Source organism: Panthera leo, chromosome B1 (assembly GCF_018350215.1).
Source record: "Panthera leo isolate Ple1 chromosome B1, P.leo_Ple1_pat1.1, whole genome shotgun sequence".
Lineage (NCBI taxonomy): Eukaryota > Metazoa > Chordata > Mammalia > Carnivora > Felidae > Panthera > Panthera leo.
Window position 1 is genome coordinate 58,903,659 of NC_056682.1, and position 23,049 is coordinate 58,926,707.

Consider the following 23,049-nt stretch of genomic DNA (forward strand, 5'->3'; position numbering starts at 1 on the left):
CCTTGATTGCTTCCTTGTGAGATCCTGAGCAGGGGACCCAGCTAACTAAGTCCAGACTCGTGAGCCAGGGAAACAGTGAGATAATAAATGGGTATTGTCTGAAACTACTAAGTTTGTAGTGATTTGTTACACAGCAATGAAAAACGGATAAACTTTTTTTCCTCAGTATTATAATTTTAACATATGTTACCCAGTCAACTTTTAGTTAACGATGTTATTTAGGTGCCCAGTAGAGTTATCAAATTGACTTGATTACCATTTTTACTTCTTTTCTCCAAAAGTTATGATATGAATAAAAGTTTTATGTAGATATGTGTGTTCTGTCCTGTCTTGATTTTTCATATTACGTATTAATTCAATAAGTTTTTCTAATTCTGTATTAATATATTACAGGTTGTAGTAATATAATTTTATCTTTAAAATTATACTTTACCATTTTTGTACTGCACTATCTACTTTACTCTGAAGTAGAATTTCTGAATGATAAGGAATGACTCCGAATTCAGCCCATTCTAAAATGACTAACTCTGTATCTTACCCAGTTGGAAAGCAAAACTTAACAGTTGAAGTGTGGGCCCTCACATTTTGTCAAGCATTTTATATCAAGTCCATGACTAGTGTTGAGAATTTGATTATTTTCTCTTTTCCTTTTGAATATATCTTCTGATATGCAATAAAATATCTTTTTTCCTGTGATGTTTAATATTTAATCCTAAAGTCCTATCAATGTTGTTTGATAACTGATTGAGACAGTTTTTCAACAGTATTAGATAGTATGTATTTAATAGGTTTCTGCTTTACTTTGTAAATTCCTATGATGCTTTCATTAAGGATTAATAAAATTATTTCCCATGACTTAAAGCAAATTCTGTTAGTTTCTGTACTTATTTCCCATGGGGTTTTAAATATTTAACTTCTTAGGCTGTTTGATTCCTGCGCAGGTGATAAGGACCTGGAGGCTCAGTATAATGTCAGTCAACTTAAAGAGATCCCTTAAATAAAGATAAAACAGAAACTAAAGGGTATATTTCAAAATTAATACTATTATTATAAACTGCTAAATAATAAGGCATTATTCACAGTATAAATAATCAGTTGTCTTTGATTATTTACTATCTGTAAAATCTGGGACTTACTGCTTCATCCATATCTGATTTATCTCTTATGAATGTGTTTTTTTTTTTAATTAGGAAATGTTCCACATACATAGTTTCATCATATGGTAATCATAATGTGTAAGAGGCATATCAGTGGTTTGAAAATATATTGCAGGAAAAACACATTGGAATATTACTCAGCAATAAAAATGAATAGCCTGTTAATACACGCAACAACATGGATCAATCAAAAACATTATAATGAGTTAAAGAAGCCAGACAGAAGAGTACATATTATAGGATTTCATTTATATGAAATTATAGAAAAGGCAGTCTAGTCTATAACAGAGAGCAGATCAGTGGTTGTTAGAATGAGGGGACATTGACTGCAAAGGAACAAAGATCATTTAGGGTGACGGATATGCTTTTGATTGTGGTAGTGGTTATACAAGTGTATATATTTGTCAAAACTCATTAACATATGCTTATAATTAGGGAAGAAGGTGATTTTTGAAAGACAATATTGCATCAGTATTCTAGTACAGTATTTTCAGCATTGTTTTCAATATAAACATCTTCAGAGATGTTAGCATACTTTTCATTTTTGCTAAAGAGAAACATTAGAAGACTCAAATTCAGGTCAAGGTGATATTAGCACTAGACTAAACTCAGAGAGTAGCCAATCTCATAGGAGATACAACTGCCTTTTATCAGAATTCTGATTCTGATTCTTGCCTTGGGATGCACTTTTGAAGATATGTGTAAGGACTGCTTTAATGGAGTTTCCTGCCTAATTAGTTATCTTCCTATTTCTGACAACTTTCATCTCTTGCTACTCAAACATCTTATCTGTAGTCATCTTAAGCTGGTTTTTAAAAAAATCATGCTTTCTTATAATGTATGCAACTTACCGTGTCAAAATGTTGACACAAGTTTTATCTCAGTGGGTACACTGAAAGTTTTTGTTATTTGATTCCAGTAGTTTTCTTTGCATCATTTCTTTGCCAGGTTTCTTCCTTCAGAAATTATCGCTTAGAAGTTCTTCTTTTACTTTACTTGTCAGTGTTCTGACTTCTATTCTCATCACTTCACACACAAGAAAGGTTTTTATTTTTTTAACTGTTTTTTTTTTTTTTTTCAATGCGAGAGAATGTGTACACTCACACTCACGCCTGAGCGTGGAAGGGTGAGACGGAGAGAGAATCTTAATCTTAACCAGTGTGGGGCGGCTCCATCCCATGACCCTGGGATCATGACCTGAGCTTAAATCAAGAGTCGGTCACTCAACTGACTGAGCCATCCAGGCGCCCCCAAAACAGGTTTTTATTTATTAAAAAAAAATTTTTTTTTAATGTTTATTTATTTTTGAGAGAGACAGAATGCGAGTGGGTCAGGGCAGAGAGAGAAGGAGACACAGAATCCGAAGCAGGCTCCAGGCTCTGAGCTGTCAGCACAGAGCCCGACGTGGGGCCCGAACTCACGAGCCATCAGATCATGACCTGAGCTGAAGTCTGACGCTCAACTGACTGAGCCACCGAGGCACCCCCAAAATGGGTTTTTAAATGCTACCACTCAGCTTTAGTCCTTTGAGTTTTATTTTCAGTATTGACCTCTGCATTTCCTGTTGGTAGTGAAATTTTTTCACGATGACTTATGCAGCATTACACATTTACTTTTAACTCTTATCCTTGTCTGACATCTGTTTTCTGAGTTTTCCACATGCTTAAGTTCTTATGTCTCAGTGGTTGTGGCCTTATAAATCTGCCCTTACCCTGTGTTATTCCTGTAGAGAATCCACAAGTCCCTCCCCTTTTTCACTAATTGCCTTTCTTTGCTCCTAGGTTTGTGGCTTGGTGTCAGTGTAGTAAGCCTTCTGATTAGTTCCTCTACCTTCTTCTCTCTCCCATTCCTCTTTATCATGCATAATATGACTCACCTTCTTAAAAACAGTTTTGGTATTCTACACCTGTCAGAAAATTTATAAATGCTTTCTGTTGTTGTTTATTATATGAACTCAAACACCCAGGCTTGATAGCAGTTAGAGATACCAGCCTCTTGTGACTGATGCCTGCCTTCTAATCCTATTTGTTTGCATACTTCCTTCCTCCTCCTGCTGTCAACACTCAAATATTATACATACATAGCTCATTTTTACTTTAGTACTCTGGCTCATATTGAATCATTTAATCTCTCTGTTGTATTGCTTTCAAGGCTGGATTGAACAGTATCTTTCTCCAGTGCCATTTTTTTTTTTTTTTTTTGAGGAATTTTTACTTCTGCTAAGCTTTTTCTATTTTGTGAAAGTCAGTTTCAGTGCTTAACTACTTTAAAGTGTGCCTGCTACCATTGATTTACCACAGGCAGGAAATCGTTTTCTAGTTTTGTGCTTTGTTTCCCAACGTGTTTATAAACTGATTAAGGATAGATAAAATGTTTTGCTGTATTTTACATCTAGACTATGTTTCAGTGGTGTTTATGTCTTTACTGTTTGTTGAGGTATTTGAGATCTATTAAATGCCATATGTAAATGTTTTTGTTAAGTATACTTTTGAGTGTTATAAAAGTGGGCTCTACCTTACATATAAGCTATACATATTTTAAACTTAATAGAATGGTACCATAAAATGTGTACTAGAAACTTGTTTCAAAACTTATTAAGACCAGACTTTTCAATATTTATGTAACTTTAATGGCTTTTTATATTTTTGTTTGTTAAATTATGCTTTATTCTTGGTAACAAGGTATGCTACTTTTTGATTGTCAATGGTTATAACACAGTAGGAAAACATTTTGCTTTAAGCTGTATGTTTACTAATATGTTCAAATTAGGTAATTGCTTTTTAAAAGTCAAGTGTTGAAATAATTTTTTTCTTTTGAAGGTAGTACAGATCTTTTGGGTCTTATGAGATAAACGTGTGAGAGCTGTTTGTTTAATTCCTAGGCTCCCTTTTTTGGCAGTGGAGGGGCTGTGGCTCCATCACCTTTTTCTTCTAGAGGACAGTATGAACATTATCATGCTATTTTTGATCAGATGCAACAGCAAAGAGCAGAAGATAATCAAACTAAATGGAAAGGAGAAATATATGGCCGAAGACATCCAGAAAGGTATGGCTATGTTCTGCAGAAGTTGCTTATGCTTTGCTTCAGAGAAAAAATAAAAGTCATTGTGATGTGGAAAATTGTTGGGGTTTGGAGCCAAAGGCCAAGAAAGAATTCTTGAGAAGTCTTCGGTAAGAAGAGTTGGTTTTATTAAAGCACGGGAATAGGACCCCTGGGCAGAAAAAGCTCCCTTGGGATTGTGAGGAGAGATTGATTACATACCTGGAAGTTGGAGGAGGTAAAGGCAAGGGGAGGTTTCCAAAAGGATTTTCATACGTTAAGGAAGACTTATAGAATACTGAAGCCCTAGCTATTGTGAAGCTAAAGTTGTTTTCCCCTCTAGCAAAGCATTAACATTAATGGGGGGTGGGAGAGAGGGGAAAGTGAGTGATGGGCATTGAGGAGGGCACTTGTTGGGATGAGCACTGGGTGTTGTATGGAAACCAATTTGACAATAAATTTCATATAAAAAAAAAGTCAGTTGGGAGTTCATGGAGGAATGTCCTACTCTGCCTGTCTCAAGTATTTGTCAGTGGGCTGCAGGTTATAAGGAAATTTAATTTTATCTATCATTTCCTTCTGCCTATGTTTCCCACACCAACTGTGCATGTTTATCTACAGAGGAATTTCACCTGGACTACATCTAGGATTTCCTAATGGGGCTATAGGTCATCACCATTTCCCAAATCCTGATGCTATTAGAAAATCTTTGAAAAGATTGAAGATTGTATCTAAACATGCCAATACAAACAGGCTGAACTATGATGATCCATAAATTCATCCTCATGTGTAATTTTGTTTTATGTCATGTATAGCTTAGTACTTATACTTTTCATATGTTTTCTGTATTGATTACACAGAATATGTCTTTGCCTTTTAGATGCAGTAATTTTCTTAGGTACAAATTTGGCCTTTGACTGCATGTGGCAAACATGCAGCTTTTTCATTTCAGCCTAATTTTTGTAGCTTATTTATATGTTATAGTCTGAGCATATGTAAAAGAACATGTGATAACTTTGAGCCAACATATGGTTGTAATAATTTCACCCACTTGCTTTAAATAAATCTGAATATATTTAAATGGAATCACACTTTATGCAAAATTCCAAAGTATGCTTTTTTTGTCTTTTTTTTCCCATATCACTTAGAATCCCACTTTTTTCTCTTTGTTGTTTGTGCTTGTTTTCTCTTTATATTCATCTCTGATTTATGGCTCTCTGTGATCCTGTTCATCAGATTTTTCTTTTTCATCCATTGAATTAACTCAATATGATAGCAGTAAGTAATTTTAATTTGCATGATTCCTTTTGTCTTAAGAATGCACACATGTTTATGGGGCATCTTGGTGGTTCACTCAGTTAAGCATCTGGCCCTTGGTTTCGGGTCAGGTCACGATCTCGCAGTTTGTGAGTTCAAGCCCCATATTGGGCTCTGTGCTGACAGCATGGAGCCTGTTTGGGATTCTCTCTCTCTCTCTCTCTCTCTCTCTCTCTCTCTCTCTGCTTTTCCCCTACACATGCTTATACACAAAGGATCTCTCTCTCTCTCTCTCTCTCACTCTCTCTCCCTCCCAAAATAAATAAATAAACTTAAAAAGATGCATATGTGTTTCCTTAGATATTCCCATTTCTTCTATAAAATGTCTGGTTAAAAAGGAGCAGATACTGGGGCACTTGGGTGGCATAGTCAGTTAAGCATCAGCTCTTCGGCTCGACTCAGGTCATGATCTCACGGTTTGTGAGCTCGAGTGCTGCATCAGGCTTTGTGCTAATGCTGTGGAGCCTGCTTGTGATTTTGTCTCTCCCTCTCTGTGCCCCTCCCCAGCTTGTGCTTGCTCTGTCTCTCAAAATAAATAAATAAACTTTAAAAAATGTAAAAAAAAAAAAAAAGTAGAACACGTATATAAAAAAGCAGATACCATTTTGTGAAAATTTAGTTATATTGCCTTCTTCTTGTCATCTTAAGGAGAATCCTTTCGAATGTAATAAAAACCTTTATGATCCCCCCCCCATTATAGAAGATGATTTAAATGTAGGTGAGCAGAGGTAAATAATTGAGGTGAATATAAATTAATTTTATGAATTATATACACTAGCCTGAAGTATTAAGCTAATTGTAGATTCTGTTTTTGAGAGAGGAAGGCTACTTACCGACTCACAAATATGCATTTTTTTTTTTTTTATGAAATGAGAAAGCAAATTTTGTTCATGGCTTTTATCCTGTGGTGTTATTTATCTTTATAGTATAAAATTTGGCTTTATTTAGTTTTATATTAATCAAATCTAAAATAAATATGTATAGTATGATATAGAAAATGTTGGGGTTCTGAGCTGATGGCTAAGAAAGAATTCTTGAGACATCTTCAGTGTAAAAAGGTGGTTTTATTAAAATACGGAAATAGGACCTGTGAGCAGAAAGATCTGCACTGGGGTTGTGACAAGTGGGATTAGGAATAGTGTAAATCTAAGGTATTTTGGAAACAAGGTTTCTAGCACCTTGAGGGGGGTAGCTGATGTTAGGAAAAGGTCATTTATTAGTGTTTAGTAAAAACTCAGTCATGAGACCTTTCAGATTTATATCAGGGGGCCATAAGCTTAGAGTATGATTGCCAACATATATGTTGGGAGGGTGGTTGAGATAAAAAGTTTCCAAAGGAATTTTTATATGTTAAAGTAGACTTACAGGATCCTGGAGGTCAGGATAATGTTAAGCTAAGATTGCCTTTCACCCTTAGCAAAGTGTCATCATCAAGGCAGCTGAGTTCCTAGAGGAATGTTACTCTGCCTGTTTCAAGGACTTGTCAATGGACTATAAGCTGTAAGGAAATTTAATTTTTCATTTGCCTTTGTTTCCCACATGATAGTATAAAGAAAATAGAGAAAACTATGTTATGTTTCTTCACACTGTTCATCTTCCACAGTGTTTCTTGATTCTGCATACTTGGAATGACAAATTGCACTATGTTGGGCCATTTGCATCAAATTCCTATTATAACCTTGAAATGTTTGCGTATATTTGAGTTTCAAATTGTCTTAAATGGCTCTGTTTCTCAGTTGCCTTTTCCAATATACCACATCTTCCATTCAATCTTTGTTTTGCATTAGATATATTTTCACTATTTTAATTTTCAGTTTTTAAATAATTTGTGGTTATAAGATCATTTTTATTTCATTTGTGTCAACTCTGTTGGCTTAGTGGTATTCAGATAAATAGTATGCATTTTCTTATGTTGCATGAATTTATTGTTATTATTGATGGTAGGTATTATTGAACTCTTATTGTATATCAACTTGTATTTATTCATTACAGCAACCCTATGGATTAGTTATTATTCTTTTAGTAAAAATGAAGAAATTAGAATTTATAGAGATTTAAAACTTATGCATGGTCAGGCAGCTAGTAAGTGGTAGAGTTCGGATTTAAACTAAATCCATCTGACTGTAGAATTCTTCTTAAACACTCTGTTATGAAGATACTACTCACGATACTACTAGTGAATAAGGTAAAAAGTTATTGCTTTGGTTGGTTATAAAATTTTAAAATATTGGGTTAACATTAAAGATGATGCCAAGGATTGCATGAAGTTTCATATATACTCAGTGAATTTATTTTGGTTGTGTTTGAAGATATGGAAAACAGAAGAATTGGCAGACAACCAAAGATCATCAAGTATCATATAATTTTCAAAAAACATAGTCTATAAACTAGACCAGTTTTCTTCGTGTTGATCCCTGGCAAGGTTAAAAGTGATGCCTGCAAACATCTTAGGAGGAAGTAGCAATCACTTGGACAAAGTATAAATTCACACAGAATATATTATGTCAAATTTTTTTGTTTTGTTTTGTTTTTTAGAATTATAGGCTAGAACTTTAGTTCTCAAACTGTGTGGTGAGGCAAACTGGAGCATCATAGTGCCATGGATATTTTATAATTTTGAAGGGAAACACAACTACATCTGTTGGACAAAGCACAGACCACTACTCAAACAGTTTGGTAGTAATTAATTAGTAAATAGAACTACTAGGTATTTCTGTTGGTCTAGAAGCATTGTGAAAAAATTAGATACCTCGTAGAGTAGATAAACCAAAGCAATTTATTGTTGCCAGGGTGTCTCAATGTAGATAAGGTGAAGAAATAGAAATAAAGATTGTTAGGTGGATTAGTAACTGGTTAAAGAATTATATGCAGAGGCTGCCGGTTGGTATTTTCATGTCATCCAAATAAAAATATGTAGAAGCTTGTCCTCCTCAAACTAATCTTCATTTTTAAGGGGTGCATTAAAAAACATTTAAAGGATACAGTCATCACATTTCCAGAAGATGTAAAGTGGAAAGAAATAGTAAATGTGTGGTACGATTGATTGATCAGGAAACAAAATAATCTCAGTAGACCATAGCTACTATGAACCTGAATTAGATATAATTTAACAGGAATAAATTTGATGAACTTTTGAGTCTGAAAAATTATCTGATCAAAAAATTTATACCTAGAAAAAAAAATTTATACCTAGAAAAGGTTTATAAATAGCACACATTGAGAGAAATTGAGCTAGTGACCCTTCCTTGGCCCCTGGATCAAATAATAGCCTTTAAATGGCCTACAAGGTCTCATAGAAGCCTGTATACTCCTTATTTTTGTGCTCCCTCTTTCTGTACTTCTGGGAGTGGAGAAGTAAAAGACATGTGTTTTCTCATCCTTGTTCCTTTGCATCTCCTGCTCCCTCTGCCTAGCATGACTTTGCCTCTGCCCATTTTGCCTGGTTAATGCCTATTCATTATTCTGGCTTTCGTTTAGATTGGCATTTATTTACTAGCTAAATAAAATAATAAAATAAAATAAAATAAAATAAAGGACCTGCTTGAGGAATTCTGCTACCTTTTAATTTTGCCAAGTTCATTTTAAAAAATTTATCAGCCCTAATTCCATCCTTTGATAAAAGAATGGACATTTTGGGGCGCCTGGGTGGCGCAGTCGGTTAAGCGTCCGACTTCAGCCAGGTCACGATCTCGCGGTCCGTGAGTTCGAGCCCCGCGTCAGGCTCTGGGCTGATGGCTCGGAGCCTGGAGCCTGTTTCCGATTCTGTGTCTCCCTCTCTCTCTGCCCCTCCCCCGTTCATGCTCTGTCTCTCTCTGTCCCAAAAATAAATAAAAAACGTTGAAAAAAAAAAAAAAAAAAAAAGAATGGACATTTTGATGTGAAAAATGTAGATTGATGCCATCTTAGAATATAGATTATCCTTTTGGATTAAATAAATTTGGATTTGTAGAAAATATGTAGTTATTTCTTTATATTGTTGACAACTATTAAAAATTAGTGATAGAATACCACTGCTCAGAGAATGAACACTCGCTAGTCACAACTGCTGTTCTGAGCCTGAATTAGTTGGTCCTTTGGGGTGCTCTCACATCTTGACATATGCATCTGTATCGTAGAAATAAGCCTGTATGAAGAGGTCTCGAGGCTGAGTTGAGCATCTCCTCCCTTGGTCATTGCTTGGATAGTTGCAGGGGGAGCTTTTTGGGCATCCTTCATCTCTCTCACCATTACTTTTGCATCTAATACTATCATCTCAAGTTTTTTTTTATTTGTACATATTAATGCAATCGGGTCTCAACAAAACCTTGCCTTTGTCTCACAATAGGGTAGCTTTACAGCTCCCCCCCCTTTTTTTAGTGTGTTGATTTTACAGTTTAATACTGAGTTGTCCAATTTATTTCTTTTAATTTCAGATCCTGTAGAGGATATATTCACAATAGGTTAAATTAGGGGAAAAGAAGCAATTCTAAACATGTTTCAAAGATTTGCTTCTCTCTTGCAAACTCCTTGTAAATGAAAAAGAAAAATAATAGAAAAGCCTTCAAGCTGGTATAATTGTGCTATAAGAATTTAAATGCCCTTATTTTTGGGACACCTGGGTGGCTCAGTTGGTTGAGTGGCTGGCTCTTGATTTCAGCTCAGGTCATGATCTTGCAGTTTGTGAGATCAAGGCTTGCATCGAACTAGGGATTCTCCCTTTCTCTCTCCCCTCCCCTGCTCATGTGCTCTCTCTTTCAAAATAAATAAACTTAAAAAAACAAAGGCCGTTATCTTTTTTCTTTTTCTTTCTTTCTTTTTTCTTTTCTTTTCTTGTCTTTGCCCTTATCTTTTATAGCTAGTCATCATTGGTAAGGAGAAGATTTAACTACTGTGTGTGTGATATTCTCCTAATTCCATGCTTACTAATACCCAGTGTCTCATATTTACATATATATCCTATTACATGGATCAACAACTTTTACTCCTCCCTCATACTTAAGCTGTTGTCTTTGCCCCTCAATGTTTTGCTTTACTCAAAGGCATTTACTCCTTTTTTTCCTTGTTATCCTCAAGTCCCCCTTTAATACTGCTTCCTTTGCTTAGTTCAGAGCTGCTCACATATTTCCTGTTTTAAAAATACTAGAAGCTAACCATCTTGTCATATCCCTTTTGTAGGATTCTTAACCATTCATCCCTCTTTTCTCCCCTGTTTGCTCATGGGAAAAGGAAAGTCACAAGTGGCTTTTTTGTCTTGCCTTTCTGCTTGCCAAAGTGATACAGGTGTTTTGGAAAAACTGTGGAGTATAGGAGGGTTTTAGGAAGCAGGAATGGAAATCACTACTCCTGTCTACAGAGGCAGTTACTGTGAAGACTTTGATCTTTTTTTCTTGCACTTTTTCTTCATATATTTTTCCTTAGTCACTGGAGATCAAGTCATATATAGAAATTTGTATCTGGTGGGGTTTTTTTTTTTAATCTAACATTTTTTACTATAACATTTTCCCATGCTGAAATCATTTGCAAGGGAATTTTGATGTCTGTAAGATTCCAGTGCCTGAATTACCATAATTTATCCATCGTTTGTAATTTTTCACTTTTTTGGAATATTTTTTGCCAAACTTTATGTTTCTCATTTCTGTATAATGGAATCTTAGAAGGGCAGTTAGTGGGTTAAAGGAGTTGGTCAGTTATGTTCTTGGTAAAGATCCTAGAAATAAACATTAATACATTTATCAAATTTATTTAACTAGATGCATTTATTAACTAAATATTATTAAATTTCTGGCTGGAAAAACTACCAATTTATGTTCATTCTAACAGTATATGACAGTGCCCCTTCCAGTACCAGTAGCTTTTTAAGAGCTGAAGTGTTTTTTTTTTGTTTTGTTTTTTAATGTTTATTTATTTATTTTAGAGAGAGGAAGAGAGAAAGAGGAGCGCCAGTGAGCCAGTGGGGGGGGGGAGGGCAGAGAGCGAGAGGGAGAGAGAGAATCCCAAGCAGGTTCTGTGCTGGCAGCACAGAGCCCAACACAGGACTCGAACTCAAGAACTGTGAGATTATGACCTGAGCCGAAACCAAGAGTCAGATGCTTAACCAACTGAGCCACCCAGGTGCCCCAAGAAGTTTTCTTTTTTAAATGTTTACTTTTGAGAGAGAGAGAGAGAGAGAGCACAAAGAGAGGAGGGACAGAGAGATAGAGGGAAAGAGGATCAGAAGCATGCTCTGTGCTGACAGCAGAGAGCCTGACGCTGGGCTCAAACTCACAAATTGTGAGATCATGACCTGAGACGAAGTCAGACGCTCAACTGACTGAGCCACCCAGGCACGCCAAGAAGTTTTTAAAATATATAAAATTAAAGTAGTAGAGGAGTTGAAGTTTTCACTGTATTCTATACTGGTTACACAAAAGGGTATTGACACACTAGATACCTATAAAAATAGTGATTTGTAAGGATAACGATAATAAAAATAGGAGCTAATATTTAATTGGACACTTCCTTCCAGGACCACTTTCAAGTAATTTACATATATAGTGAATTCTTATTACTTATTGATTGCGTGTTTGTGAATTAGACTACTTGCTAAAATTTATGCATAACCCCACAATCAATACTCCCAGTGCTTTCATGGTCATTCATGGACATGCACAGAGCAGCAAAAAATTTGAGGCACCCAATGCACGTATTCCAAGCTGAGGTTGAAAAGACAATGCTTTCTTGTTTCAGCACTCATACACAAATGTGTTTTTTGTGTTGTAGTCACATTTTTTTTTTTACACTTGTGTGCATATTCTTGATGATTTCACTGTTTAAAATGGCCCTCAAACACAGTGTTGAAGTGTTGTCTGGTGTTCCTACGTGCAGAAAGGTTATGATGTGCCTTGTGGAGGAATTATTTGTGTCAAATGAGCTTTGCTCCAATGTGAGTTATAGTGTTATTGGCTGAGAATTCAGGCTATATACATTGAATAAAGTATCTTTAAATAGAAACACACATAAAACAATGTTATATATCAATCCATTGTCAAAGATGTTGTAATAAGAGGCTAGCAGGAACATAACCCTGTGTTTCTCCTAGGGGATAATGATTCAGTATTCTCTACTTCAGTACTCATGGTGACTTTTTAGAACATAACTACTATGAATAATGGCAAGTGCCTATGGTATTTACTTATTTATTTATCACCAATGCTATGGAGCAGGTATTATTATTCTCCCTATTTTACAGATGGAGAAATTGAGGCACTGCATAAACAAATAATATGTTGGAGGCCACATAACTGTTTATTAGTAAAAGTAGCATTTGAAAGTGGACAGTTTGTTTCCAGAGTTCACTCATTTAACTGTTGTGCCATGTTGACTTTAGTGAGGATTATTTATTAGGAAAATTAAAGGAGCTGGGAGAATCCAGCCACCATTAAAGAAAATATACTTAAAGGAGGAAGCTTGGAAGAATTGGATGGCTTTTCACGTAGAAGAAGAATCAGACTTATTTATATATTTCCACAGTGTAGAATTACTATGACTAGGAGAAGTAGAGAAACAGACTTTAGCTAATTATGAGGGCTGTTCAATGGGTGGACCATCATGCGATTTAGTGAATGTCCTCAAGCTGAAACTATTAAACTAGAGCTTTGAATGGCCATGTGCCAGGTATATCCAGGTGGGACTAGAGGAATGGTTTATTCAGCAAGAAGTTAGACTAATTAATACTTAAGGTATCCTCCAATTTAAATATTATGATTCTTTTGCCTTGTACTTTTTAGTGGTCATTGGCATTAAAGAACATTGTCAAAGCATCTGGTTTTATTAAAATTTGTATGTCCTTGTTGTTCCTGGTCAGTTCTTTTCCCTAATTCAAACTGAATCAGCAAACTGAAATTTATACACAACTAACTCTTTCACATTCTTTTTCTTATATTTTGCAATGCCCACATTTGCCTGCTCCTTTATGACTTCACTTATCTTTCCTCTTCCCTTCTTATCAGCAACTCTGGCCAGTCTGACTTTGCTTATATCTGTGTCTTATGTCTTAACATACCTCTTCAATTAGATTTTTTAAAAAAGACTTTATTTTAGAGCAATTTTAGGTTCACAGCAAAACTGAGGGAGAAGGTACAGAGATTTCCTATATATTATCCCTGTCCCCCCATATACATAGCCTTCCCCCTTATCACCATCCCCCACCAGAGTGGTACGTTTGTTGCAAAGGATGAACTTCCATTCAATTAACTTTTTAATATTAGAGCTTCAGCCATGTAAGACCATTTTATAAAACTATTGAGCGCCTCTTAACATTTGTGTTTTATAGATGCTTTTACTTTTCCAAGTCTTTTGCTCTCTATTGTATCATTTAATTTGAGTAAAGCTCACACCAATTCCATTCCATCAGATAGACGTTATGCCACGGAACAGAGGAGGAAACTTAATGAATAAGCCCCATATATTCTTTTCCTATCTCATTAACTCTGTGCCATCCTAGCTCTTCTACTTTAAACCACACTGACTCATTTTTTATTTCTCTGATTATTTCTTCTACCTAGATTGTTACATGTTTTTGTGTTATTATCGCCTCTTAAAATAATCACTCATAATCATCCTTCAAAAATTTTAAATACCTCTTACCTGTAAAAGATTTGAGCTGTGGATGTGAAGTAACCTTGGCACTTATTCATGCCTTTGTATGAATAAGAAAAGGATGTAAAAGAATGTATAAGAAAAGGAAACGAAAAAACTTACTCCTTTTTTCCCTCCCCTCTTTTCAAGATGGAAAAAATGAGTTTGTCTTAGAATAATTACTTCCTTTGAACCCATTTTAATGTCTCTGCATTTTCCCAAATTCCTAGTTTATTACTATATAATTGTGGCTTATACAGTATTTATATTATCATTACTATTAATCTAGAATACTGTTTTACTTATTTTAGGCAGTATAATTTTGGAACTCAAAAGATAGAGTATTTAATTTGTCTAAAACAGTAAGTGTCTCTGAATTCTTAATAATGTTTAATGAACAAAATCACTATTAAATAAATTGACTATTTCTGACTTATCTCCATGAGTCTAGCACAAATAGTTTGTGTCCATAGTTTAGTATAGTTTTATTATTTTAGAGAGGAATATGAATATGAGTATGGATTTTTCTTTTGGTGTATATGAAGTAGTTAACAGAAATGCATGTGAAAAATTAAGACAGTTTGTAGGTTTTTAAGCATTATGAGGGGCTATAGAATCAATTAAACTAATTTTTGTCTTTTGTTATTCTTTTAATAAGGTTTATTGCTCTGATTTGTATATATCGAATCAACCTCGCATTTCTGGAATTCTGTTTTATACAGCTTTACATCTTCAAAGATCGACATAATATTGGCAAATAGTTGACAATAAGTATTTGTTTAATAAATGAGAGGGAAAAAGAAATAATGTTAAACAAAAATTACTGCACGTTGTAAGTTTGTGATGGAAGCAATGAGTAACGTAAACCTGCTTATTTAAACCAGCTCAGGAAAAGATTATTCGAGAAGCAAAACCTATAAATGATATAAATAAATACAACAGATAGTACTTTATATATGTACTATGAAAATCTGTAAATCAAAACTGTTATACATATGATCAGGTTTTAGTAAAATAATTCTAAGTATTAATATATGTCATTTGCAGGTTTAGACTGACACACATTGAACATGGTATCTTAGGATGGGAAATCAAACATGTTTTACTTCTACAAAGGTTTGAGATGTGGTCAGGATACATAGCAGTGAGATCAGCAATTTTACTTAATTGCAAGTGGTTGTGTAAGCTTCTAGGACTCCCCAAAAGAGCCTGGAAGACATACAGTTTCATATCACACATCCGAGTATCATATTCTCTTAAAGTTTATCCTCCCTTGTCGGACCCAGCCTTGTATAATGGGCCTGTAGCCGACTAGAATCAAGCCTTGCCTGGACATATGCAGGAGATATGTTGCATCCAGACTAGATAATAATCTTATACAGTGTATAATATGATGGCTAGAGTATAGCACATGTGTACTACAGAGGCATATACAAATTTCTCATTCATTATTCTTTTTTTTTAGTATTTTTTATTTTTATTTTTTAATTTACATCCAAATTGGCATACACTGCAATAATGATTTCAGGAGTAGATTCCAGTGATTGATCCCCTATGTATAGGGGATCAGTGCTCATTCAAGCAAGTATCTTTCTTAATGCCCCTTATCCATTTAGCTCATTCCCCCTCCCAAAACCCCTCCAGGAGCCCTCTGTTTGTTCTCTATATTTAAGAGTCTTTTATGTTTTGTCCCCTCCCTGTTTTTATATTATTTTTTGCTTCCCTTCCCTTATGTTCATCTGTTTTGTATCTTAAGTTCCTTATATGAGTGAAGTCATATGATATTTGTGTTTCTCTGATAAATTTTGCTTAGCATAATACCCTCCAGTTCTATCCACATAGTTGCAGATGGCAAGATTTCATTCTTTTTGATTGCCGAGTAATACTCCATTGTATATATACACCACATCTTCTTTTTATCCATTCATCCGTCAATGGACATTTAGACTCTTTCCATACTTTGGCTACTGTCGATAGCACTACTATAAATATTGGGGTGCATGTGTCCCATCGAAACAGCATACCTGTATCCCTTGGATAAATACCTCGTAGTGCAGTTGCTGGGTCATAGGATAGTTCTATTTTTAATTTTTTGAGGAACCTCCATACTGTTTTCCAGAGTGGCTGCACCTGTTTGCATTCCCATCGGCAGTGCAAAAGAGATCCTCTTTCTTCGCATCCTCGCCAACATCTGTCATTGCCTGAGTTGTTAATGTTGTCCAGTCTGACAGGTGTGAGGTGGTATTTCATGGTGGTTTTGATTTATACTTCCTTGATGTTGAGTGACGTTGAGCATTTTTTCATTTGTCTATTAGCCACCTGGATGTCTTCTTTGGAGAAGTGTCTATTCATGTCTATTGCCCATTTCTTCACTGGATCATTTGTTTTTTGGATGTTGAGTTTGGTAAGTTCTTTATAGATTTTGGATACCAACCCTTTATCTGATATGTCATTTGCAAATATCTTCTCCCATTCTGTTGGTTGCCTTTTAGTTTTGCTGATTGTTTCCTTCACTGTGCAGAAGGTTTTTATTTTGATGAGGTCCTGATAGTTCATTTTTGCTTTTGTTTCCCTTGCCTCTACAGACATGTCAAGTGTTACTGCGGCCGAGGTCAGAGACGTTTTTGCCTGCTTTCTTTTCTAGGATATCGGTGGCTTTCTGTCTTACATTTAGGTCTTTCATCCATTTTGAGTTTATTTTTGTGTATGGTATAAGAAAGTGGTCCAAGTTCATTCTTCTGCATGTTGCTGTCTAGTTTTCCCAGCACCATTTGCTGAAGAGACTGTCTTTATTCCATTGGGTACTCTTTCCTGCTTTGTCAAAGATTAGTTGGCCATAAGTTTGTGGGTCTGTTTCTGGGTTCTCTATTCTGTTCCACTGATCCGAGTGTTTGTTTTTTGCCAGCACCATACTGTCTTGATGATTAAACCTTAGTAATACATCTTGAAGTCCGAGTCTATGATGTCTCCAGCTTTGGTTTTCTTTTTCAGTATTGCTTTGGCTATTCGGGGTCTTTTCTGGGTCCATACAAATTTTAGTGTTGTTTGTTCTGCTCTGTGAAGAATGCTAGTGTTATTTTGATAGGGATTGCATTGAATTAATAGATTCCTTTGGGTAGTATTGGCATTTTAACAATGTTTGTTCTTCCAATCCAGGAGCATGGAATATTTTTCCATTTTTTTCCTGTGTTCTTTAAATTCTTTCATAAGCTTTTGATAGATTTTTCACCTTTTTGGATATGTTTATTCCTAGGTATTTTATGGGTTTTGGTGCAATTGTAAATGGGATTGATTCCTTGATTTCTCTTTCTGTTGCTTCATTATTGGTATATAGGAATGCAACTGATTTCTGTGAATTGATTTTATATCCTGCGACTTTGCTGAATTCATGGATCAGTTCTAGCAGTTTTTTGGTAGAATCTTTTGGGTTTTCCGTATAGACTATCATGTCCTCTGCAAAGTGTGAAAGTTTGATTTCTTCCTGGCTGATTTGGGTGCCTTTAATTCCTTTGTGTTGTCTGACTGCTGAGGCTAAGACTTCCAATACTATGTTGAATAACAGTGGTGAGAGTGGATATCCCTGTCGTGTTCCTGACTGTAGGGGGTAAGCTCTTAGTTTTTCTCCATTGAGGATGATATTAGCGATGGGTCTTTCATATATGGCTTTTATGATCTTGAGGTATGATCCTTGTATCCCTATTTTCTTGAGGGTTTTTATCAAGAAAGGATGCTGTATTTTGTCAAATGCTGTCTCTGCATCTGTTGAGAGGATCATGTGGTTCTTGTCGTTTCTTTTATTGATATGATGTGTCACATTGATTGTTTTGCAGATATTGAGCCAGTCCTGCATCCCAGGTATAAATCCCACTTGGTCATGGTAAATAATTTTTTTAATGTATTGTTGGATCGGTTGACTAGTATCTTGTTGAGGATTTTTGCATCCGTGTTCATCAGGGAAATTTGTCCGTAGTTCCCACTTTTAGTGGGGTGGGGTCTTCGTCTGGTTTTGGAATAAAGGTAATGCTGGCTTCATGGAAAGAGTTTGGAAGTTTTCCTTCCATTTCTATTTTTTGGAACAGCTTCAAGAGAATAGGTGTTAACTCTTCCTTAAATGTTTGGTAGAATTCCCCTGGAAAGCCATCTGACCTTGGACTCTTGTTTTTTGGGAGATTTTTGATGACTAATTCTATTTCTTTACTGGTTATGGGTCTGCTCAGATGTTCTATTTCGCTAGTGTATATGTTTCTAGGAATTTGTCCATTTCTTCCAGATCGCCTATTTTATTGGCATATAATTGCTTATAATATTCTCTTACTATTTGTATTTCTGCTGTGTTGGTTGTAATCTCTCCTGTTTCATTCTTGATTTTATGTATTTGGGTCCTTTCCTTTTTCTTTTTGATAAAACTGGTGAGGGAGTTATCAATTTTGTTAATTCTTTCAAAGAAACAGCTCCTAGTTTCATTGATCTGTTTTACTTGGGTTTTTTTTGGGGGGGAGGGAGGTTCAGTAGCATTGATTTCTTCTGTAATATTTATTATTTCCTGTCTTCTGCTTGTTTTGGAATTTATTTTTTCTTTTTTCCATCTCTGTAAGGTGGAAGGTTGGGTTGTGTATCTGAGACCTTTCTTCCTTCTTTAGTAAGGCCTGGATTGCTATATTCTTCCCTCTTATGACTCCTTTGCTGCATCCCAGAGGTTTGGGGCTGCGGTCTTATCATTTTCATTGGCTTCCTTGTACTTTTTAATTTCCTTTTTAACTTCTTGGTTAGCCCATTCATTCTTGAATAGGATGTTCTTTAGTCTCCAAGTATTTGTTATTTTTCCAAATTTTTTTTATGGTTGATTTTGAGTTTCATGGTGTTGTGGTCTGAAAATATGCACGGTATGATCTTGATCTTTTTTTACTTGTTGAGGGCTGATTTATGTCCCAGTATGTGATCTATTCTGGAGAGTGTTCCATGTGCACTCGAGAAGAATGTGTATTCTGCTGCTTTAGGATGAAATGTTCTGAATATATCTGTTAAGTCCATCTGGTCCAGTGTGTCATTCAAAGCTATTGTTTCCTTGTTGATTTTCTGTTTAGATGATCTGTCCATTGTTGTAAGTGGGGTGTTGAAGTCCCCTACTATTATGGTGTTATCAATGAGTTTCTTTATGTTTGTGATTAAATGATTTATATATTTGGGTGCTCTCATGTTTGGAGCATAATTGTTTATAATTATTAGATCTTCTTGGTGAATAGACCCCTTAATTATGATATACGGCCCTTCTTCATCTCTTGTTATAGTGTTTATTTTAAAATCTATATTGTCTGATATAAGTATGGCTACTCCGGCTTTCTCTTGATGTCCATTAACATGATGGATGGTTCTCTCTCCCCTTACTTTTAATCTGAAGGTGTCTTTAAGTTTAAAATGGGTCTCTTGTAAACAGCATTTAGATGGATCTTGTTTTCTTATCCATTTCTATTACTCTGTGTCTTTGGATTGGAGTGTTTAGTCCATTGATGTTTTGAGTGAGTATTGAAAAATATAAATTTATTGCCATTATATTGCCTGTAGGGTTGGAGTTTCTGTTGTTGTTCTCTGGTCCTTTCTCATCTTTGTCGCCTTTGGTCTATTTTTTCTGTTTTTTAATCTTTTCTTCCCTCAGAGAGTCCCCCTTAAAATTTCTTGCAGGGCTGGTTTAGTGGTCATGAACTCCTTTAGTTTTTGTTTGTCTGGGAAACTTTTTATCTCTCGTATTTTTAATGACAGTCTTGCTGGATAAAGAATTCTTGGCTGCATATTTTTCCAATTCAGCACACTGAATATATCCTGCCACTCCTTTCTGGCCTGCCAAGTTTCTATGGATAGGTCTGCTGCAAACCTGATCTGTCTTCCCTTGTAGGTTAAGGACTTTTTTTTTCCCTTGCTGCTTTCATGAATCTTTCCTTGCCTGAGTGAGTATTTGGTGAATTTGACTATGATACGCCTTGTTGATGGTTGGTTTTTGTTGAATCTATTGGGAATCCTCTGTGCTTCTTGGATTTTGATGTCTGTGTCTTTTCCCAGGTTAGGAAAATTTTCTGCTCTGATTTGCTCACATAAGCTTTGAGACCCCTATGATTCTGATGTTAATTCCTTTTTAGTGAGTCACTAAGTTATCTAATTCTTATATCCTGCCCTTTTGCCTTAGTCTCCCTCTTTTTTTCTGCTTCATTATTCTCCATAAGTTTGTCCTCTATATTGCTGATTTGCTGCTCTGCTTCATCCGTTATTGCCGCCACTGCATACATTCGAGAACAGCTCAGTTATAGCATTTTTGATTTCATCCCGACTAGCTTTTACTTCTTTTACCTCCAAAGAAAGGGATTCTAATCTATTTTCAACCCCAGCTAGTATTCTTACGATTGTGATTCTAAATTCTTGTTCAGATTCTAAATTCTAAATTCTATCTTGCTTGTGTCTGTGTTGACTAAGTACCTGGCTGTTATTTCTTCCTCTTCTTTCTTTTGGGGTGAATTCCTTTGTTTTGTCGTTTTGAAGGAAGAAAAGGAATTAATAGAGTAAAAAAAATAAAAATTAAAAAATTAAAAACCACACAAAAAATCAAATAAAGGATGCCAGATCCTAGGTGTGTTTTGGTCTGGTTGTTGAAAGAAGCTTGATAGAATAGAGAAAAAAGGGAATGAAAAGAAAAAAAAAGAAAAAAGGAAAACATTAGAAAATTTGAGAAAACGAATACAGTAAAATAGAATAAAAGGAGATGATGACAATAAAATAGTTTTAAAAATTTACAAAAAAGTGAAAAATACAGCAGAAAATATTTAAAGAACAATCTTTTTATGTAAAAATGGAAAAAAGAATTAATTTTTTTTCTGTCTTTATTCAAGAATAAAGAAAGAAAAAGGAAACAAAAATTGAATAGATGGACCGGTGAACAGAATGAGATATGATTGAAATTACATACAGTTTCCCCTAGGAGTCAAACTATGAAGCACTTTACAGTCCATAAACTAAGCAGGTGGAGAGACTTATGGTGTTCTTCAAGACTTGTGGTTGGCCCAGTTCGGGGTGGGGGGAGGCTTAGTTTAATGGTTCCATTCTCCACTAGATGGCACTGCTTAGCTTACTGGGGTGGATTGTTGTGGCGCATGTAGGTGTGTATGTTCATGCGTGGGAGGAGTGAAAATGGTGTCACCCAGGTACCCAGTCTCTAGTTTCAGAAGTCTGTGCTGCCCTCGCCCTCAACCAGCATCCCTCCTTTGTCTCTGGCTTCTGTCCACTCCCCATTTCTACACGGTCCGTGACCAAACCATCAGGCTGCCAGGTGGCACCTCCCTCCTGAGTTTTATCTCAGATGGGGCTGTGTTTACCAACACTTTACTTCTGAGGGACTGCGGCCTTGACCTACTCAGACCCTCTGGGGGTGGGTCTTGCCCAGCAATGGCCAGATGCCAGCTGCACCAAGGAACATTCGTGCAACAGTGCTACTGCCAATATTCAGAGACTGAAGCCGGGCACTAGCCTGCCCCAGAAAAAGTTCCTGTGATCATGTGGCAGCAGCATTTCAGGGATTATGGCAGATCACAACACACATCTGGTGCCAGGCTTCACCCCCAACGTCCTTGTTCCAAAATCAGTGAATGTGGCTGATCTCTGGGGTCTGTTGGGACTCTTTCCTGTCGGATGTCCACATAGCCTCTACCAAATGTTTCATCAGGGGAACCACCTCTCCCCGTGTTACCTGAGGACCCCTGGGACTTCTCTCTTTGCTCCTGGGGATTCACCCTTCCTACCAGAGCACTGCCAGGTATCAAGCTGTGGTGTTTTAGACTCTCTGCTCCCCTGTTTAGAGAGTGTTAATGGAATTTAAACCCTCTCCTCTCTCCTTTCTCCTTTCTCCTTTCTCCTTTCTCCTTTCTCCTTTCTCCTTTCTCCTTTCTCCTTTCTCCTTTCTCCCTGTTTTGTTCAGTCCCTTGCAGCTATTTCCACTCTTCCTCTTTCTCTCCAACTGCTTTTGTTGGGGGGATGCTTTTCCCGTACTCTTCCCCCCGTCTCTGTCCTCTCTCCACAAGCAAAGACAGCTCCCTGCCCTCCACAGCTTCTCTCTCCCCCAGTTCACCTCTCCATGCTGCATACCTGCTGAGTTCTGTGGTTCAAGTTGTGCAGCTTGTTGTGTTAATCCTCAATCAGTTTTCTAGGTGTGCAGGATAGTTTAGTGTTGGTCTGGCTGCATTTCAGGGAAGAGAGATGCAAAAAAAACCTTCCATTTTGTTCCACCATCTTGGCCCCCTTCTCTCATTGATTATTCTTAATCTACTCAATCTACCAGGGGTTATGTAAAGTACATTTCTGAATTTGATGATGTGACACTAGATTAAGAGTTAGCTACCTACACATACCTGACAGTCATAATAAAAGGCTCTTAACCAGCTATGGAGATTATCTAATCCTATAAAATTCCAGTGATGGGAATCAGAAAGTGTTTAAACCTATTGGAAGACAGAAAGTGCATTATTTCCTGTATTTTTCAGAGCATAACTTAGTTATGGTCTTGAAGAAAGGCTGTAGGAAGTTTGTGTGCCTTAGTAGCCAAAATTTGAGTAGAGGCACAACCAGTCCACTTGCTCATCTTTCTGACTCACCTCCAAAATTAACTGCAATTGATACTATGCTATGAGTTCTCTGATTATTGGAGCTGGGTTTTATTCATTTTTCTATCTCTCAAAATATACAACAGGCATAATATGTAAAAGGCACTGTATATATTAGGTACAGAATAACAGGCACAACGTATATTAGATGTTCAATAAATGGTTGTTACTTGTAGTTTTTATTTGTAGCCTAAGCTTAACACATTTACATTCTTTAATAATTGTCAGAGAAAGGTACAGTAATATAACCTATCCATTTTACTTTTTAATATTCAAGGAATTCAGACATTGCTTTTTGTCTT

At 36.0% G+C, this 23,049-nt stretch overlaps 1 protein-coding gene across 6 annotated transcripts in view; it reads left to right on the plus strand.

Moving 5' to 3' along the window:
* The window catches only part of NEK1 (NIMA related kinase 1), a 219,548-nt gene that overhangs the window by 70,645 nt on the left and 125,854 nt on the right, over window positions 1-23,049 (plus strand). For 5 of the 6 annotated variants that reach the window (XM_042935107.1, XM_042935108.1, XM_042935111.1 and 2 more), the window contains exon 17: window positions 4,039-4,202. In XM_042935107.1, the coding sequence (XP_042791041.1) occupies window positions 4,039-4,202 (164 nt within the window). Of the gene's footprint in view, window positions 1-4,038; window positions 4,203-4,817; window positions 4,950-23,049 lie in introns of all 6 variants that reach the window. The other variant, XM_042935112.1, reaches the window with a different exon arrangement.